This window comes from Tyto alba, unplaced genomic scaffold, assembly GCF_018691265.1.
Source record: "Tyto alba isolate M040663 unplaced genomic scaffold, T.alba_DEE_v4.0 Super-Scaffold_8, whole genome shotgun sequence".
NCBI classification, from domain to species: domain Eukaryota; kingdom Metazoa; phylum Chordata; class Aves; order Strigiformes; family Tytonidae; genus Tyto; species Tyto alba.
In genome coordinates this window covers 18,992,254-19,006,402 of record NW_024881329.1, presented here as the reverse complement: position 1 = coordinate 19,006,402, position 14,149 = coordinate 18,992,254, and the positions used below count along the sequence as shown (strand labels likewise).

Below are 14,149 nucleotides of genomic sequence, written 5' to 3'. Positions count from 1 at the left end.
TTTGACTTCTTGCTCGAAGGAAAGGAAATAAATTGCACCACCTTCAGCCAGTCTGCAATGCCTTCTGACTGCTTGGTACAGCAAACAGCGAAAAGGGAGGAAATAACCAAAGAAACCACCTCGTGAAATTGAGGAAGTGATGGTCCCAAATTCTTCCGACACAGCCCTCCCCTGCCCACCAGACAGTACTCCAGCAGGAGGGTGCAAGAAATCACTTCGATGCGGGTGAGGGAGGAATAAAGGTTGGAGAGCCAACAGAGGGGGCTTACCCATACTGAGTGATTCCTTCTGGAAGTCCTTGGTCAGATGTGAGCGGCTGGTGATGCAGTACACATAGCGCTCCAGCACATACCAACACATCTCATAATAGAAGGGATAACGAAACTTATTTGGAACCTGCAAAAGAGGCAAGGGAATCTGCTCAGGCCTCCTTCACCACTGGGCTGCACAGACATAGCTTGTACTCCTGCTGCCTCAAACCAGATGGATCCCCTCCTGAGAGACAGGAAACGCGTGTACATGTATAACAGCATCATTCATGCTTCTGGCAGCCTGATGTAATTCTCCTTGCAGAAAGGTATTATCACCAGGCAGAGCAGAGACCAGGCACTACTCACTTGCAAGCTATTAGCATTTCATTTGTCTTTGTTAGGGTTGCGGCTCTTCCCCCACAGACCTCCTTCTCATTAGTACAAGAAAAAAGTGGCAGATGCCACAGAAGGTTTCAGCTAAAGGTAAAAGTTCAAGTCCTCTTCCTGAGCCCCAGCACAGCATCTGACAGTACTTGTACGGGGAGAGGGAAAGGGCTGGTCTATTAAGAGAGGTGTTACCAGCTCAGCTTTTTAGCAGAGTGCTATGGGGGCTCTGTCACATCAGCTCCAGCAATTCACACACAGGCAGAAGATGCCCCTGGCCCTGCTGCCTGCCCTTAGGCACACACTCCATTGCTCTCTGTATGTCTCAGCTGCTCTGGATGATGGTCTGACATGCAAGTGCTAACTCACAGGTCCTGCCTGCTGCAGCACCCTGAACTGCTATGGAGAGGCCAACAGCCTGTCCATCACAGCCTAGGCATGTCCTGAGGCTTCTCTGCAGGTGCCGAGCACTGCAGGACCCACATCTCCACAAGGAGCACGAGAAGACACACTTGCCAACACCATTCTCTGCTCGAGAGCTCAGGAAGCCTTTTCTTTTAGTCATCTTTAGTCATCTTAGACCACATTGAGGTCTAAGATCAACACCAAGCAGCAGCAGAAGGCAGCCAAGTAAGGGAAGAGGCAGCACACTGGATGCCCTCCCATGGACATGTTGCTGCCTTCCTCGTCAGGCAGCCGGGGAAAAGGTCCCTGTCACACTCACAGCAAGACTTCCAGAGCCCTCGGAAGCCTGGTATCAGACTGGAGGCAGGACAAAGGAATGTAACAAGCCTTAGTGCACACTGCAGGCTGCCCTCTGTCCAAGTTCCTGCCTGTACATTTAGCAGGCTAGGACATCTTGCTTCCAGACAGCTGGAGTACGAGCAATCTGTCACAGGGTGAGACTTGACTTGCCTGCCTGCACACCACGGCTCTTGGCTGTGCCTTCCCCACCATCCCAGGAGGCCACGTCCTCCTCCCAGCTCTCCTGCAGGTCCTTACCCGCGTGCGGTCTTCGATGCTGTAAATCCGGAGCTGCATAGGGATGTTGAAGCTGTGTAAGAAGTTGCCTCCGAAAACCAGTGTGTCCATGGGAGTGTACACAGCATGGATCCAACCTTGGAGAGAAAGCAGAGTTTGAAGAATCCTTCTGAGCAACTAGGTGAGGCCAAGGTCTCACAACTGACAGTCCCTGCTAATTGCATTCCTTTGCAATCTCTTAGAAAATGTGCTCTTCAGAGCAGGGCTGTTCAGACCTGCACAACCTTCACAGTCCTCAGCTAATTCCACCGTGACAACTGCACCCTTAATCTCCATCCGGGTTAGCCGCAAGCACACAGCCTAGCTGTTGACTGCTTGTCATATCAGCCAGCCCTAGCAGCAGTGGTGGGGCTACAATGGGACCATTAGACCCCAGCTCTTGGAATAGGGGACATCGCTGCATTACAGTCACTGTGTCACTACTGAATTACTCAATACCCAGCTCACTTGACTGATTTAAGAGCTAGAGACAGACTTGTACTGAGGCACTTAATATACACCTGTGGATCTGGCCTTACATCCTCCCATAGTGGCACACATGCCAGTATCCACCTCCTGTCCGTAGCTTTTTGTCATCCTGGTGTCTGTGGAAAGTCGCTTCCTAATTGTGTTAGGCCCAAGAACATTAGTGACGAGGAAAACAGTCTTCCAAAGTCTGTTCAACAGCTAAAATACTCTCAAAGTAACTCAAGTTCCAGCTCTCTTATCTCCAAGGCTAAGCAATCCGGCCAAGCCCAACATTTTGGGAATTCCAGCGTGGGTTTCCTTAAGGCAAGCCACTCAATTCAAAAGAAGTGTCAGTTGTGATAACAGGACTCAAATGAGTAAGTTGTGCAATCCCCGTTGTTTCCTGTAGTTTACAATGGGACCAGGAACAACACAACTTATTCCTGCACTGCTGTTGGAGTTGCAACAGCGGGTTACAGCAGCCTTTGATATCTGAGAAAGGCTAATGGACACAATTTCTATGCAACAGTTTTATTAGAAGCCTTCAAAGGGTCCAACGGTCCTTCTGCTTACAAGGGAGTATTTCCTAGTGCAAGCACAACATTTTACAGACATCCCAGGTCTCCATCACAGGTTCTAAAAGGCTGTGAGCCAGTCCTTGCAAACAACCAATTTGAGCTGCTTTTTCATCTGCCTCAAGTATTCTGCCTTTGCTATTTTCTAGCACAGCACTGTACTGACTGTGCATGCAAGACATTGCCAGTGCCCTCCAACTATTCTGCTTGCTAAACCAAGTCAGGCTAAAGATTTCTCTTAACTCCTGAGAGCGTTCCCACTCCCAGCTTCAAAGTCTCCTTGCCCAAGCCCTCTGCAAAGCAGTTACCTTCAAGTCTTTCCATGTTACTGCTTCCCAGCTCCCTACTGGGTTTCAGCGTTTTCCAAAATCTGCTTCTAGCTACCTGCTTTCCAGTTCTATCTCCAGCCCACGCAGACTGTTCGACTGTCTTTCCTTGTGTCCAGAGCAGCCACCCTGTTCCTTAAACTAACACTCTGGCTCCCTTCCTTGCTTCACAATTTGAACATAACTCTGCAGAGATTTCACAAGAGACCCAGGGCTAGCTTCTGTCCTCAACATGCGCTGCTCCTCATGTCAACATGACAGGCTCCGGGAAAACCTCCTTTAATAACTGATCAAGTGTGATGTGAGCCAGCCACAGCTTTCCTGTCGCTTGGGCTAAATCCACAGTGCCAGGACAGGCACGTTTTGGGAGCCAGCAAGCAAAATGACCGAGCCACATCACATCTCCCTCTCCCAGTTACTCATGAGGGAGGAAGTTAAAGCCTGCCTATTCTGATTTTACTTATGTCCCGGGAGTTTCAGTTTCTTGTCACAACCCTGGGAAAAGCCAGGATGCATCTGCCCACCCCGCAGTACCTGAGGGGATGACAAATGTGTAGCCCTGCTTGAGCTCAATGCGCTGGCACTCTGACACTCTGTCCCCAAGAAAAATATCTCCCTGCTTCCCTGAGAGAAGCCAGTTTTCATAGAGCTCCAAGTTCTGGGGTGTAGGAGGGATCAGCCAGAAGATCTGCAAATAAAGACAACACATGTAGGTAAGTCATCACATACCTAACAGCTATTGAGTACCCTTTGTTTCTTCCAAACCTGCCCTACTCTCTCTCCAGACATCTAAGTTTCTTCCTTTCCCCACCCACAGAGGATGGGAATTTGCAGAAATTCCCAGTAAACTGACCTAAACAGCTGTCTCATTTGAGAGGGCAAGCCACTGAGCAACCTGGCACATTGAGCACCACAGATAGACTGAGCTTGGGATCCTTTGTAAGGTATTATTCCCATCAGCATCAAGAGATACAGAGCCCACCAAAGACACCAGAGTGCTGGAGACAAAGATGTTTACCTGCTTATTTCCGTCATGTTGGTTAGAGCTACAACTGAACTAGAGATCTGCACCTGACTGGCTCCATGCAATACAGGTGGCAAGTAGATATCCATCCCCAACTAGGATCTTCAGACTGTTAGCTCCTCCTTTGGGGGAAGGCACCGAAGCCACAAATCATCAGAATCACTGGGGAAGTCTGGCAGCTACATCTCCTTTGCAAGGAAAGGTGAGTGAAAAGCCCAGATTCTTCAGGTGGGGCAGAGTTTGCTGCATTCCCTGAACCTAGTCTACGTCAGTAGAGAAAGATGGGATGGAGTAATTGCCCAGGACTTGTCCTAACGAAGTGACAAGAGGTTTTTTTCCCCGCAGAGATCTGCCTTTACTGACTGTGGAGGGAGCCCATCCAGCTGCCTTCAGCTGGACAGTTCCCTCGCAGCACTTACAAGTGCAAGGGTTCCCTATCCTAAGGCTCTCCAAGGATTTCTCTCAGATGTCATCCAGCCACCACAGGCAGTCTTTTTAACCCCCTGGCTCCTTGATGAATTCAGCCCTAGACAGCTGATGGTTTTTATCAGAAGCAGTGAGGTCTTTTCTAATTGCTCACGAGGGTTAATTTGGGAGCTTGGTGCATTTCACCGGGAAAGACGTGGGACCTGTCTTTGGTAAGTTCTGCACTACAGGATACTTTCCTCCACTTTTCCTAATACTACTAAGCTGACCTACTACCAGATTTTGCTCCCCCAACTGCATCAATTCAAAGGCACTATGATGAGTCTGTCTGCGCTGCCACCCTCCCTGGACAGCAGTGCAAAGTTTCCTTGACTACAGTAGAGCTGACAACTGCAGCTAGCAAAAACTTGAATCCAAGCTCTTCCGTGCTGTTATAGTGGTAATGCTAAAGCATAGACCGAGTCCCATGACAACGGGGACATCCAACCAGGCAGTCAGAGGGGAGGTTTTCCCAGCAAGGACTTCATTTTGACTAAGTGCCATACTCTGAACATAACTGTGCTCTCTAGAGCAGCAGAAGTGCTAGCTAGGGTGTCCGACTTAATTGTTCAAGTACTAGCTAGCCTCTTCAGTGATACAGCACCCAAACTATTACAAATCTGTTTTCTGAAAGTTAAGAGAACAAATACAACATCTCTACCCGTAAGGGGAGCTTAAGGTACAATTCACCCTGCCTAAGGGCAAGTGGGAGAACTGGCACCTTTCCACATCCCCTTCCAGGCAGATTCCTTCCAAGCCAGGCCCCAGTACAACACACAGCTGGGGTGACATATGCCTGGCACAGGGAAATCCCTGCACAGTTATAACAGGAAGCCACCCATCAGGGAACAAACACTGCACTCGGAGTTTGTAAACCAGACAAATTCAAACTTGATGGAGCCCAGTATTTGATTTTCATATCTTGGGCTGAGCTCAGCTACAGGAAGTGACTCTAGACAAGCAGTTCAAATCTGACACTGTTTCAGAGCTACTTCTCACCAGAAACCACTCCACGGTTTTGCAGTGAAGACCTGTCACCAAACTTCAGTTCAAATGCTTCTGCTTTTGAAGTCACTTGATGTTTTAAGGTGACCCCTCACACATCTGTTGGCTATTTAAAACCCCTGGGCAGCTTGGCTTTAGGAGAGGCTTCTATTCATCTTTAATTACCTTTCTTCCACTCGCTGCTGCGCCTGGTGTGCTACTGGCACCACACCAAGAGGCGATCAGCCATGTAGCCAAATGATCTCTCAGAATCACTGGATGATTTGGGTTATTCTATTCTATGTCATTTAGCCTTTTATAAGGTTGTCTCAGCATCATCTCTACAGCACGGGTTTTCAGCCTGTGCCTGGTGGCCCTCTGAGGGTCTGAACTACTTCCAAGAATCACAGATAAACAAGTTTAGGATGGAGAGACTTCAATTCACTGCCTGGAACCTGCATCTTCAAGGATTGACAAGAGAATAAACTAGAAGCCACTCTCCTAAACAATCCATAACTTCCTCAACAGAGACTGTCCTCCTACCTTTCCCCCTCGGTGGATGTGGTACCACACAGAAGTACCACCGAAGTCCACGTGGAAATCTGTGTAGCAGCCCTTGACACTCATCAGACAGTATCTGGCAGAAAACAAGATGACAATAAGGTAAAAATGAGCGGTGATCCACATTTTAGAGCAGACACAATGTATTCAAAGAGAACGGGGCTGCCCAAACCCAGGCCAATGGCTCAGAGCAGTGCCAGAAGCCCATTACTGCAGTGCTAAGCACTTTAGCTGCAGGGAGGTGGTGGTTTGCAGGAGAGCTCACTTTGCATTTATATCACATCCCTGCAAAAAGATCTAGTCCGGGCAAGAGGACAGCTTTTATCCTCATATCTCCGGCAGCTCTAGAAACCCCCATGCCACAGGTCAGGCCTACAGGGCAGGATGGGCAGCGCCTGGCAGCTCAACTGACTCCAGATGTCTCAAGGTGGTGAGCACCAAGAGTTTCCCCAAAGCGCAGCGAGCTCCTAGAAGCCACACAACTACCCTTCCACACAGCGTTTGGCAGGGGCTTAAATAACTAACTGCAGCGTCCTTACAAGTGTCACCCACTGAAATAAATCAGGAGACTGTTCCTCCCACTTCCCCTTAGTACAAACTGCTTCTCCCTTGGGCAGTTTTCTTGCAAGAAATGCTTTGCTGCCTGCCACCATTAGAACAGCTCAGGAAGTCACTTACTTCTGCACCTTTGGATACTGCATCTCCAGGATAGCATTCGTAGACTCTGTCTGACTCTCCTTCAGGTGTCTGGGCCACATGTTATCAACCCAGTCAATCAAATCCACCTACAGCAGAAAGGTGGGAGACATGAGTAGAGATGAAAGGGGCACAGTAACTCCTTTTGCTACCCCTAGGCTGTCCTGGAAACTCAAATACCTATTGCCTGCCTGGTAAGCCCACAGCTCACACGTGGCTGGGCACCTGTGGGTTGCACCAGCCCACCAAAGCCGCTGCGGTTCTGCGTGCAGACTGCCAGCCAGCCCAGCTCAGAGCACGCCCACAACAAACGGCAGGGCCAAGGTGGGGAAGGAAGCCCTGGTGTTTTCCAAATGGCCACAATAGCCCCTTTTTGGCCCCACATTGGGTTTGTGTGTGTGGCTGGGTTTTGGTCGTAGCGGGGGGCTACAGAGGTGGCCCCTGTGAGAAGCTTCTCGAAGCTCCCCTGGATCCAAGTCAGACCCACCCCATGCCAGGGCTGAGCCAATTAGCGATGGTGGCTGCACCTCTGCGATAACGTATTTAAGAAGAGGAAGGTGAGAGAAGGAGGAGTTGTGAGGGAGATACCTCTGCGACCACCAAGGTCAGTGGAATAAAGGAGAGGGGAAGATGTGCTGGAGCAGTGATGCCCCTGCAGCCCATGGAAGTCACTGGTGGAGCAGCCGCCAACCTGCAGCCCGTGGAGGACCCCACACCAGCGCAGGGGGCTGCACCTGAAGACCAGGACTCTGTGGGAAGCCCATGCTGGGGCAGCTCATGAAGAGCTGCAGCCTGTGGGAGGGACTGACATGGTAGCAGTTTGGCAAAAGCTGTGGCCTGTGGGAATGACTCATGTCAGAGAAAGTTTGTGGAGGACTGTCTCCCATGAAAGGGACCCCGTGCTGGAGCAGGGGAAGAGTGTGAGGAGTCCTCCCCCTGAGGAAGGAGGAATGGCAGAAACAGTGGATGCAAACCCCATCCCTTGCCCCTCTGTGCTGCTGTGGGTGAGGAAGTAGAGAAATCCGGAGCAAAGCTGGGCAGGGGGAAGAACGGAAGGGTAGGGGGAAGATGTTTTTAAGATGTGGTAATACTTCTCACTGTCCTACTCATTATTAACAATATTATTAAAAATACCCAGATTAACAATTTGATTCTTAAATTCAGTGGTGGTATCTGAATTAAATTGATGTTCTTTTTCTTCCTCTAATGAGTCTTCTTCTTGACCGTAATGGGTGAGTCATGAGTCATCCCTCCCTGTCCTTATCTTGACACCTGAGCCTTTTGTTTTATTTTCTCCCTCCCATTCCTAAGGGGGAAGGAGTGAGTGAGCAACTGCATGGTGCTCAGCTGCCCTCTGGGCTCAAACTGCTCCAGGCACCCCCACACCCAGCAGCCTTCCCAATACCACTGGTGTAACCCCACACGTAAAGCACTTGGGACCAGCTGTTGTGATGCCAGTTGCTGTACAGTGAGCCTCTGAATTCACACAAGCAGCAAACACCCCAGCAAGATCCCAAGCACGGTACTGCAATGCTGGTCTTCTACTGAGGGGCTAGGCAGGAACTGCTATGCACTGGGCCACTGCAAAAAAAACATTCTGGGCAGCATCTGCTAGGGTGGGATACAACTGGCTAAGCTTCAGGACAGCTATTGCAGACAGAGATATCCAGGCTCCCTCTGCAGTTAACACAGAGAAGTGAATGGACCCACAGAGCTACCCCTTCTTCTCTGACTGCAGAGGGAGTTCAAGGTATTCATCCCAGCCTCATTTGAGGCTTTCAGGCTTCAGAAAGGGCAACTCATCTTCCCCCTACCAAACAGCCTCCTGACTCCCTTCCAGCACACCTCCAGTCTTGGCCTCCTCTGCCCTCAGAGATTTCAGCACTTTGCATCAGAAACGCTCCCTTCCATGCTGCACAACCCTCTGGAGGCCCAGCTGAACACAGGGTTGCTGTCCTAATGGGACCATGGTTTCCAAACACCAAGGAAGCCACAAAGCTCAATCAGCATCCAGACTTTAGCTAGTCTCTCAAAATGCAGCAAGCATTGCTGAGCTCTGATTTAGGCCCTGCTGGAGTTTAACATCTGGCCATGCATTATAGCAAGCCACCCCTGCCCTGCACCTCTCTCTGGCCACAGCGGAGCTGACAGCTGCTGCAGGATGCAGGAGAGGGCTCTGCACCAAGCATCAGAGCAGCGCAGTGCACAGCATGGAGCGAAGGTAGGCCCAAGGCTGAATGACAGCCAAGGTCTTTGCAGACAGTGGCCAAGACTCTTTGCCTGTTCTTGATCACCAGCCAGCAGAGGCAGGTTACTTCATTCTCATTATTCCTCAGCCAATCACTTCCACTTCTCTAATTGCTGACAGCTAGTGAATAAGTCAGCTCTCTGCAGAATGACACGCCAGGGACTCGACAGTGGTCACAACAGCTGAGGGATGCACAGGCTGGGCAGCCCCAGCCTGACTGTGAGATCAGCTATAGCAGCTGAGGTGAGAGTCAAACCCAGGATCAGCTCCAGCAGCTTCCAGAGCACAGCAGTGACATTCCTGGCTGAGCCCATGCATGTTACGAGCAGCCCCCCTCCTCTCAAGTGCCAGGCTGCACCTTGCCTACAGAGGACCACAAGCCCAAGGGAAAGGACATTCCTGCAGAAGGAAGAGCCACGCTCACCGTAGCAGGTCTCTGCACCAGGTTCTCCAGTTTGGTGTGACTGAACTCCAGGCTGATGACATTGTAAAGTTTCTCACGCTCGGCCTCTGGTGTTTCGTAGTAGCGTGCCCACTGTGCCATGGACATCTCAATATCCCTCTGTGTGTTCACATCCATGACATCGACTATCCGTCGGCTCCCTGACAGAACAGACAGACATCACTGGAACCGTCCCTGTGCTCAATAAACCACCCAGAAGAGACACTCCAGAAGACATGAGATCCTTCCTCAACCCACCCACACAAGTGTGATGTCTTGGCCTCTCCCATAACTTCTTCTTCCACACCCACATCGAAACAGAAGCTGCTTCAGGTCAAACTAGAGCCAAGCAGGCAAGAGTTGTGATCCACTGGCTAAGGACGGCTCAGGTTCAACCAGTTGCACACTGGGGGAGCCATAAAACCAGACCTCTGGCTTTGATAAACCCGATGACTCTCCCCCTTCCTCTCTATCGGCCCAGGGCGCAGAGGTGCACCGTGGTCCCCGGACACTTACCGACACACAGCCGCACATCATTCACGCTGAAGTCCGGGTCTGGCATCCTGCAGGACAAACACCTTGCTAAAAAAATCATGAAGTGCTTCTGGTTGCAGACCCTTCCCACCTTTAACTCCACTACTGGAACCCTGAAGATACTACTGTGTTTCTTTCTGCCTCTTGGGTGTGGGTGAAGACCATGCAACTAGATCTTGGGGGGCACAGGTCTGGGCTGAAACACTGGGCCCAACTTCTGGCTAGGGAAGTGGATTTGGAAATAGGATATACCATCTCTAGAGCATGAGCTGTTGTACAGCGGCTTCTGGGAAATGAGCAAGCAGGCCTTGAGCTTTAAGCAACCCTAGCTCTCGTTTTATAGATTGCTCATAAGAGTTATCCCAATATAAAGGGCATAGCCAGACCAGTACAAGCAGTATATTTCACTGACACAGCATAACTACTCTAACTGTTTGTACTGGCATACTCATCTGTACAAACACTGCTGTCACAGGCAGAATGGGCGGGCAGCCATTCAAGCAGCTCTTGACCCAGAGAAATAACCAAAAGGTCAGAAGAAATCCAGTTTCACCCACACTGTAATCCTCAGTATCAAATCTCTGTCCTCCCAAGTTACCCAGCAGTTAAAACTAAGCCTGGATAACTTCCTTTGTAATCCACCACAGTGGATGAGATGTTGTCCATCCATTCACAGCCAGCTGAGGAAGCTGAGAGCCATGTTGCTGACACTGGCTCTGATGAAGTTTGCTAAGGCTAATTTATTCCTCTAACTTTCATATTAATCAAAACCAAAAAACACTGACCCAGCAGAAACACTAGATCAGATCAAGTTTTTTTGAAATTTTGTACAAGACAGCTGTTGTGTTTTCATGTAGTATTACTTGCCTTAAAACTGCATCTACCACCCCACAGCATATTTATATGAACATCGTAAGCCGGCACAAAGTCTTGCATTGGTAGAGTTTTACACTCAAAGCTGTAAACCTTAATTGACTGGCTTGTAGCAAGAGAAACAGATGGCATTTTAGAAGTAACCATGTTGGGTAAGTCAGGTTGGAATTCTGGAAAATGCCAGAAATACTACAAATTGCTTGACTCTCTGGCAATAAATGCCTATATTAATAGGAAAGAAGCCCAGCCAGATGTTGCATCAGAGCAGCACTGGGACTTTCCAGACATTTGGTTCAATTGTGATCACCTACAGCCAATTCAGTCCTCTCATTTTAAGTCCAAACAGAGTAGTAAGAACCGGATAACTGAGGTGGAAGATACTTCTCTTTGCTCACTACACATAAAGGACAGCATGGACAGGACACGGTCATGCCAACTTGGCAGAGCACAGATCCAGCTACCAGGATCAGATCCCACACAACGTGGAGACAGACAAGAAATCAGGCCAGAGTCATCCACCACTCTGTGCCTGTAACACTTACTTTATCCCCAGGCCATCAGAGCTCCTGAAGATGAGAGGGTCTCTCAGGCCGCCCCGCTGGATGTATTCAACTGTGAAGTCTGGTGTGGGGAGACAAGAAGAGGGAAGGTGTTAGGGGAGATGCCTTCAGAGGACCGTAGACACACCGAGGTTAGATCTCTGGAGATCTCTAGTCCAACCCTGCTCCCAGCAAACTGACTTCAGACTCGGATCAGGTTGTTCAGGGCCCTGTGCAGTTGAGACCTGAGAACCTCCTCCTATCTCTGTGGTGAGGCTAGCCAGTGAAAAAAAAAGCCTTTCTACCTCTTCTTCCTTGTTATTTCTACACCCCTTTGGAGATCCTGGAACTCCTTTGTGGCAGTTCTGTGAGCAGCATGGTGTGTGCTGCTGACAAGCCTCAGACAGGCCCCCCAGGAAGGGGGGCGTTTGCTCCAACAGGCTGCACCAGACAGGGGAACAGCATGGTTTTTGGTCCTCACTTCCCCAAGAAGCTCACAGTCAAGCAAGAGACGCCTTGAAAAAATGCTCCTCCCTCATGGTAAATCCTCATGAGGCTTGCACTGGCTGCGTGATGAAAAGACATCCCACTGCGCCGTATGCGTGGTGAAAGAAAGGGGAGAGATCCCACACAGTTTTTGAATTAAGCATCTAGTAGACATGTGGCTGCAATTACAGGTGCTGACCCAGGCGAACCCTCTCGTTCCTGGCTGCCACGTGTCCCAGCAAGCCTGCAGCTCTGCACACTGGCTCAACCCTCTCCAGATCGAGTGCATTGCATGCTACTTAACACACACACTCCTTGTTACCAGCTCCCCTGGCCCAAGGGCTTAGCGGACTTCAGCCAATCCTCCACCAATGTGTCTCCCATTGCCTTCAAACTGCTTGGGGACTGCCGCAGGACTTGCAGGAGAGCAGGTGGAAATGTCCCCTGCCTGCTCTGTATCACTTGGGTTATGCAAGTAAAGCGGTTTACAGCAGAGGAAAGCACAGAATTGGTGTGATCAGCAAACAGTCTTACCCAGCTTTACAGAAGGATAGAACGTAAAAGGCAACAAAAAGCAGGATAATGGGAAAGGATTTCATTAACACCATGATTGCCTTGTAACCGCCCTTCGAGTTGGCAGTCAGGGAGGCTTTGGGTGTAGTCAGATACACAAGAGCACATCCCGCTGTGATCACTATTATCTTTCCACGAAAGGCTCAGGAAAAGGTCATCTCACACCCCATGCCTCGCTGGAGAAGCGGCCAACCGCAGCAGCTGTCTGGTTACTGACAGCAGTAGCACACACTGCAGCACAGCAGTCCCAAGACAAACCTTTGCCTTCCATGAAGACCACAAAGGTGGAGTTAAACTTGTTGGTGGACAGCTTTTCCTCGAGGTCAAACGTCCTCTTCCCTTCGATTTCATCATCAGAGATGCCATCATCCTCATAACGCCGCCTCATCGTGCCACGCTGAGGAGAGATCAGACGAGGAAGTTATGGACCGGGAGGAACAACCAGCTTGCTTTTCAGAGCCTCAACTCAACCTAGTGCAGCTCAGCCAGGGCCTCTGGGGGAGCCCTTGCCCTGCAGCAGGGAAGCCTATGTGCTTCTACTCCCAGAGAAGAGACCCTACATTACCCAGTTATATTATCCACTAGGTCTCTTGCTCAAAAAGCCCTGATGGTATCAGTTTTCAAGAGAGACATGCCAGAGAAGATCTATTTCGGCAACGCCTGTCCTGGATCCAAAAACACACCACTGAAACATCAGATTTGCTCCTCCTGCAATCAACAGATTTGTGCAAGTTAGGCTGTATGGGAGACAGATAATTCACTCCTAATGAGCGCTAACACAGAAACATGGGAGGAAGGGAAATAGTTCAGTATTACTGGGGCAAAGAAAAAAGGAATCAGTTGCCCATTTTAACAGGGGCATCAGGATTTTTCTGTGCTGGAGATAAAGGCACTCGTGAATTTAAATCCCTGCCAGAACGTTAAGTGATAAAGGAAGGGGTTTATGCTGAAGACAGTTCTCAAGTTTTCATCTTTGGCTATGCTTGTACACAGAAGTTGATTTATTCCCTTGTTTGTGTGTGTGGAAGTAGCGGGGGGCAGGGGGAAGTAACCATTTTCTTAAGAGGGTCTAGTAAGTACATCTGTACTGGGATTCCTGACAGACAGCCTCATACAGCCCTGTTGGATCTGGAAGAAATTACTGTCCCCAGCTGTTAGCCACCCCTCCAGAGACCGGTCATGCTCTGGCAGAGCCATTTGTGGGAATGCTCCCTAAATCCCCTCAAATAAACATCAACCTGGTCTGAATTAGCCAAGCTGACTTCCCCCAATTAAGGATGCTCCCATTAAAGCATTCACACCAATTGTTGTGCCAACAGACAGCTAGGGACGGGATGGAATGGGAGGTGATGCAGCAGCTACTGTCACACCTGGGCCCTGGAAGCTGGCACCTGCTTGTAGCAGGGAGGCACAGCGGCATCGCAGCACTGGCAGCAGGGTCACATCCCCCAGCAACACCAATGGTCCCAGCCACGGCCCGTGATGCCAAAATTCACCAGTGCTGTGAGACGACTGGCGTGCACATCCGTGCATCACAGTCCCTGCACGACCTCCCATCGCGGCCCACCGCCCGCTGCCTGGAGCGGAGCACGTTTGATAGCTCCTTTCTTCCTTCTTTTAGGGTCTCCTGGGAAAAGACAAAAGTGCCCCTTCCCAAGTGAAGCCACACACCTCGGACTCCCCTCCCCATGGCGGAAAGC

At 50.0% G+C, this 14,149-nt stretch overlaps 1 protein-coding gene across 2 annotated transcripts in view; it reads right to left on the bottom strand.

The window, feature by feature from the left end:
* KDM2A (lysine demethylase 2A) overlaps positions 1 to 14,149 on the bottom strand; it is a 51,175-nt gene that overhangs the window by 16,244 nt on the left and 20,782 nt on the right. For both annotated transcript variants that reach the window (XM_042784704.1, XM_042784703.1), the window contains 9 exons: positions 12,708 to 12,846; positions 11,394 to 11,472; positions 9,961 to 10,007; positions 9,427 to 9,605; positions 6,737 to 6,843; positions 6,041 to 6,134; positions 3,559 to 3,712; positions 1,638 to 1,753; positions 270 to 396 (listed from right to left, as the gene is read on the bottom strand). In XM_042784704.1, the coding sequence (XP_042640638.1) occupies positions 270 to 396; positions 1,638 to 1,753; positions 3,559 to 3,712; positions 6,041 to 6,134; positions 6,737 to 6,843; positions 9,427 to 9,605; positions 9,961 to 10,007; positions 11,394 to 11,472; positions 12,708 to 12,846 (1,042 nt within the window). The remainder of the gene's footprint in view (positions 1 to 269; positions 397 to 1,637; positions 1,754 to 3,558; positions 3,713 to 6,040; positions 6,135 to 6,736; positions 6,844 to 9,426; positions 9,606 to 9,960; positions 10,008 to 11,393; positions 11,473 to 12,707; positions 12,847 to 14,149) is intronic.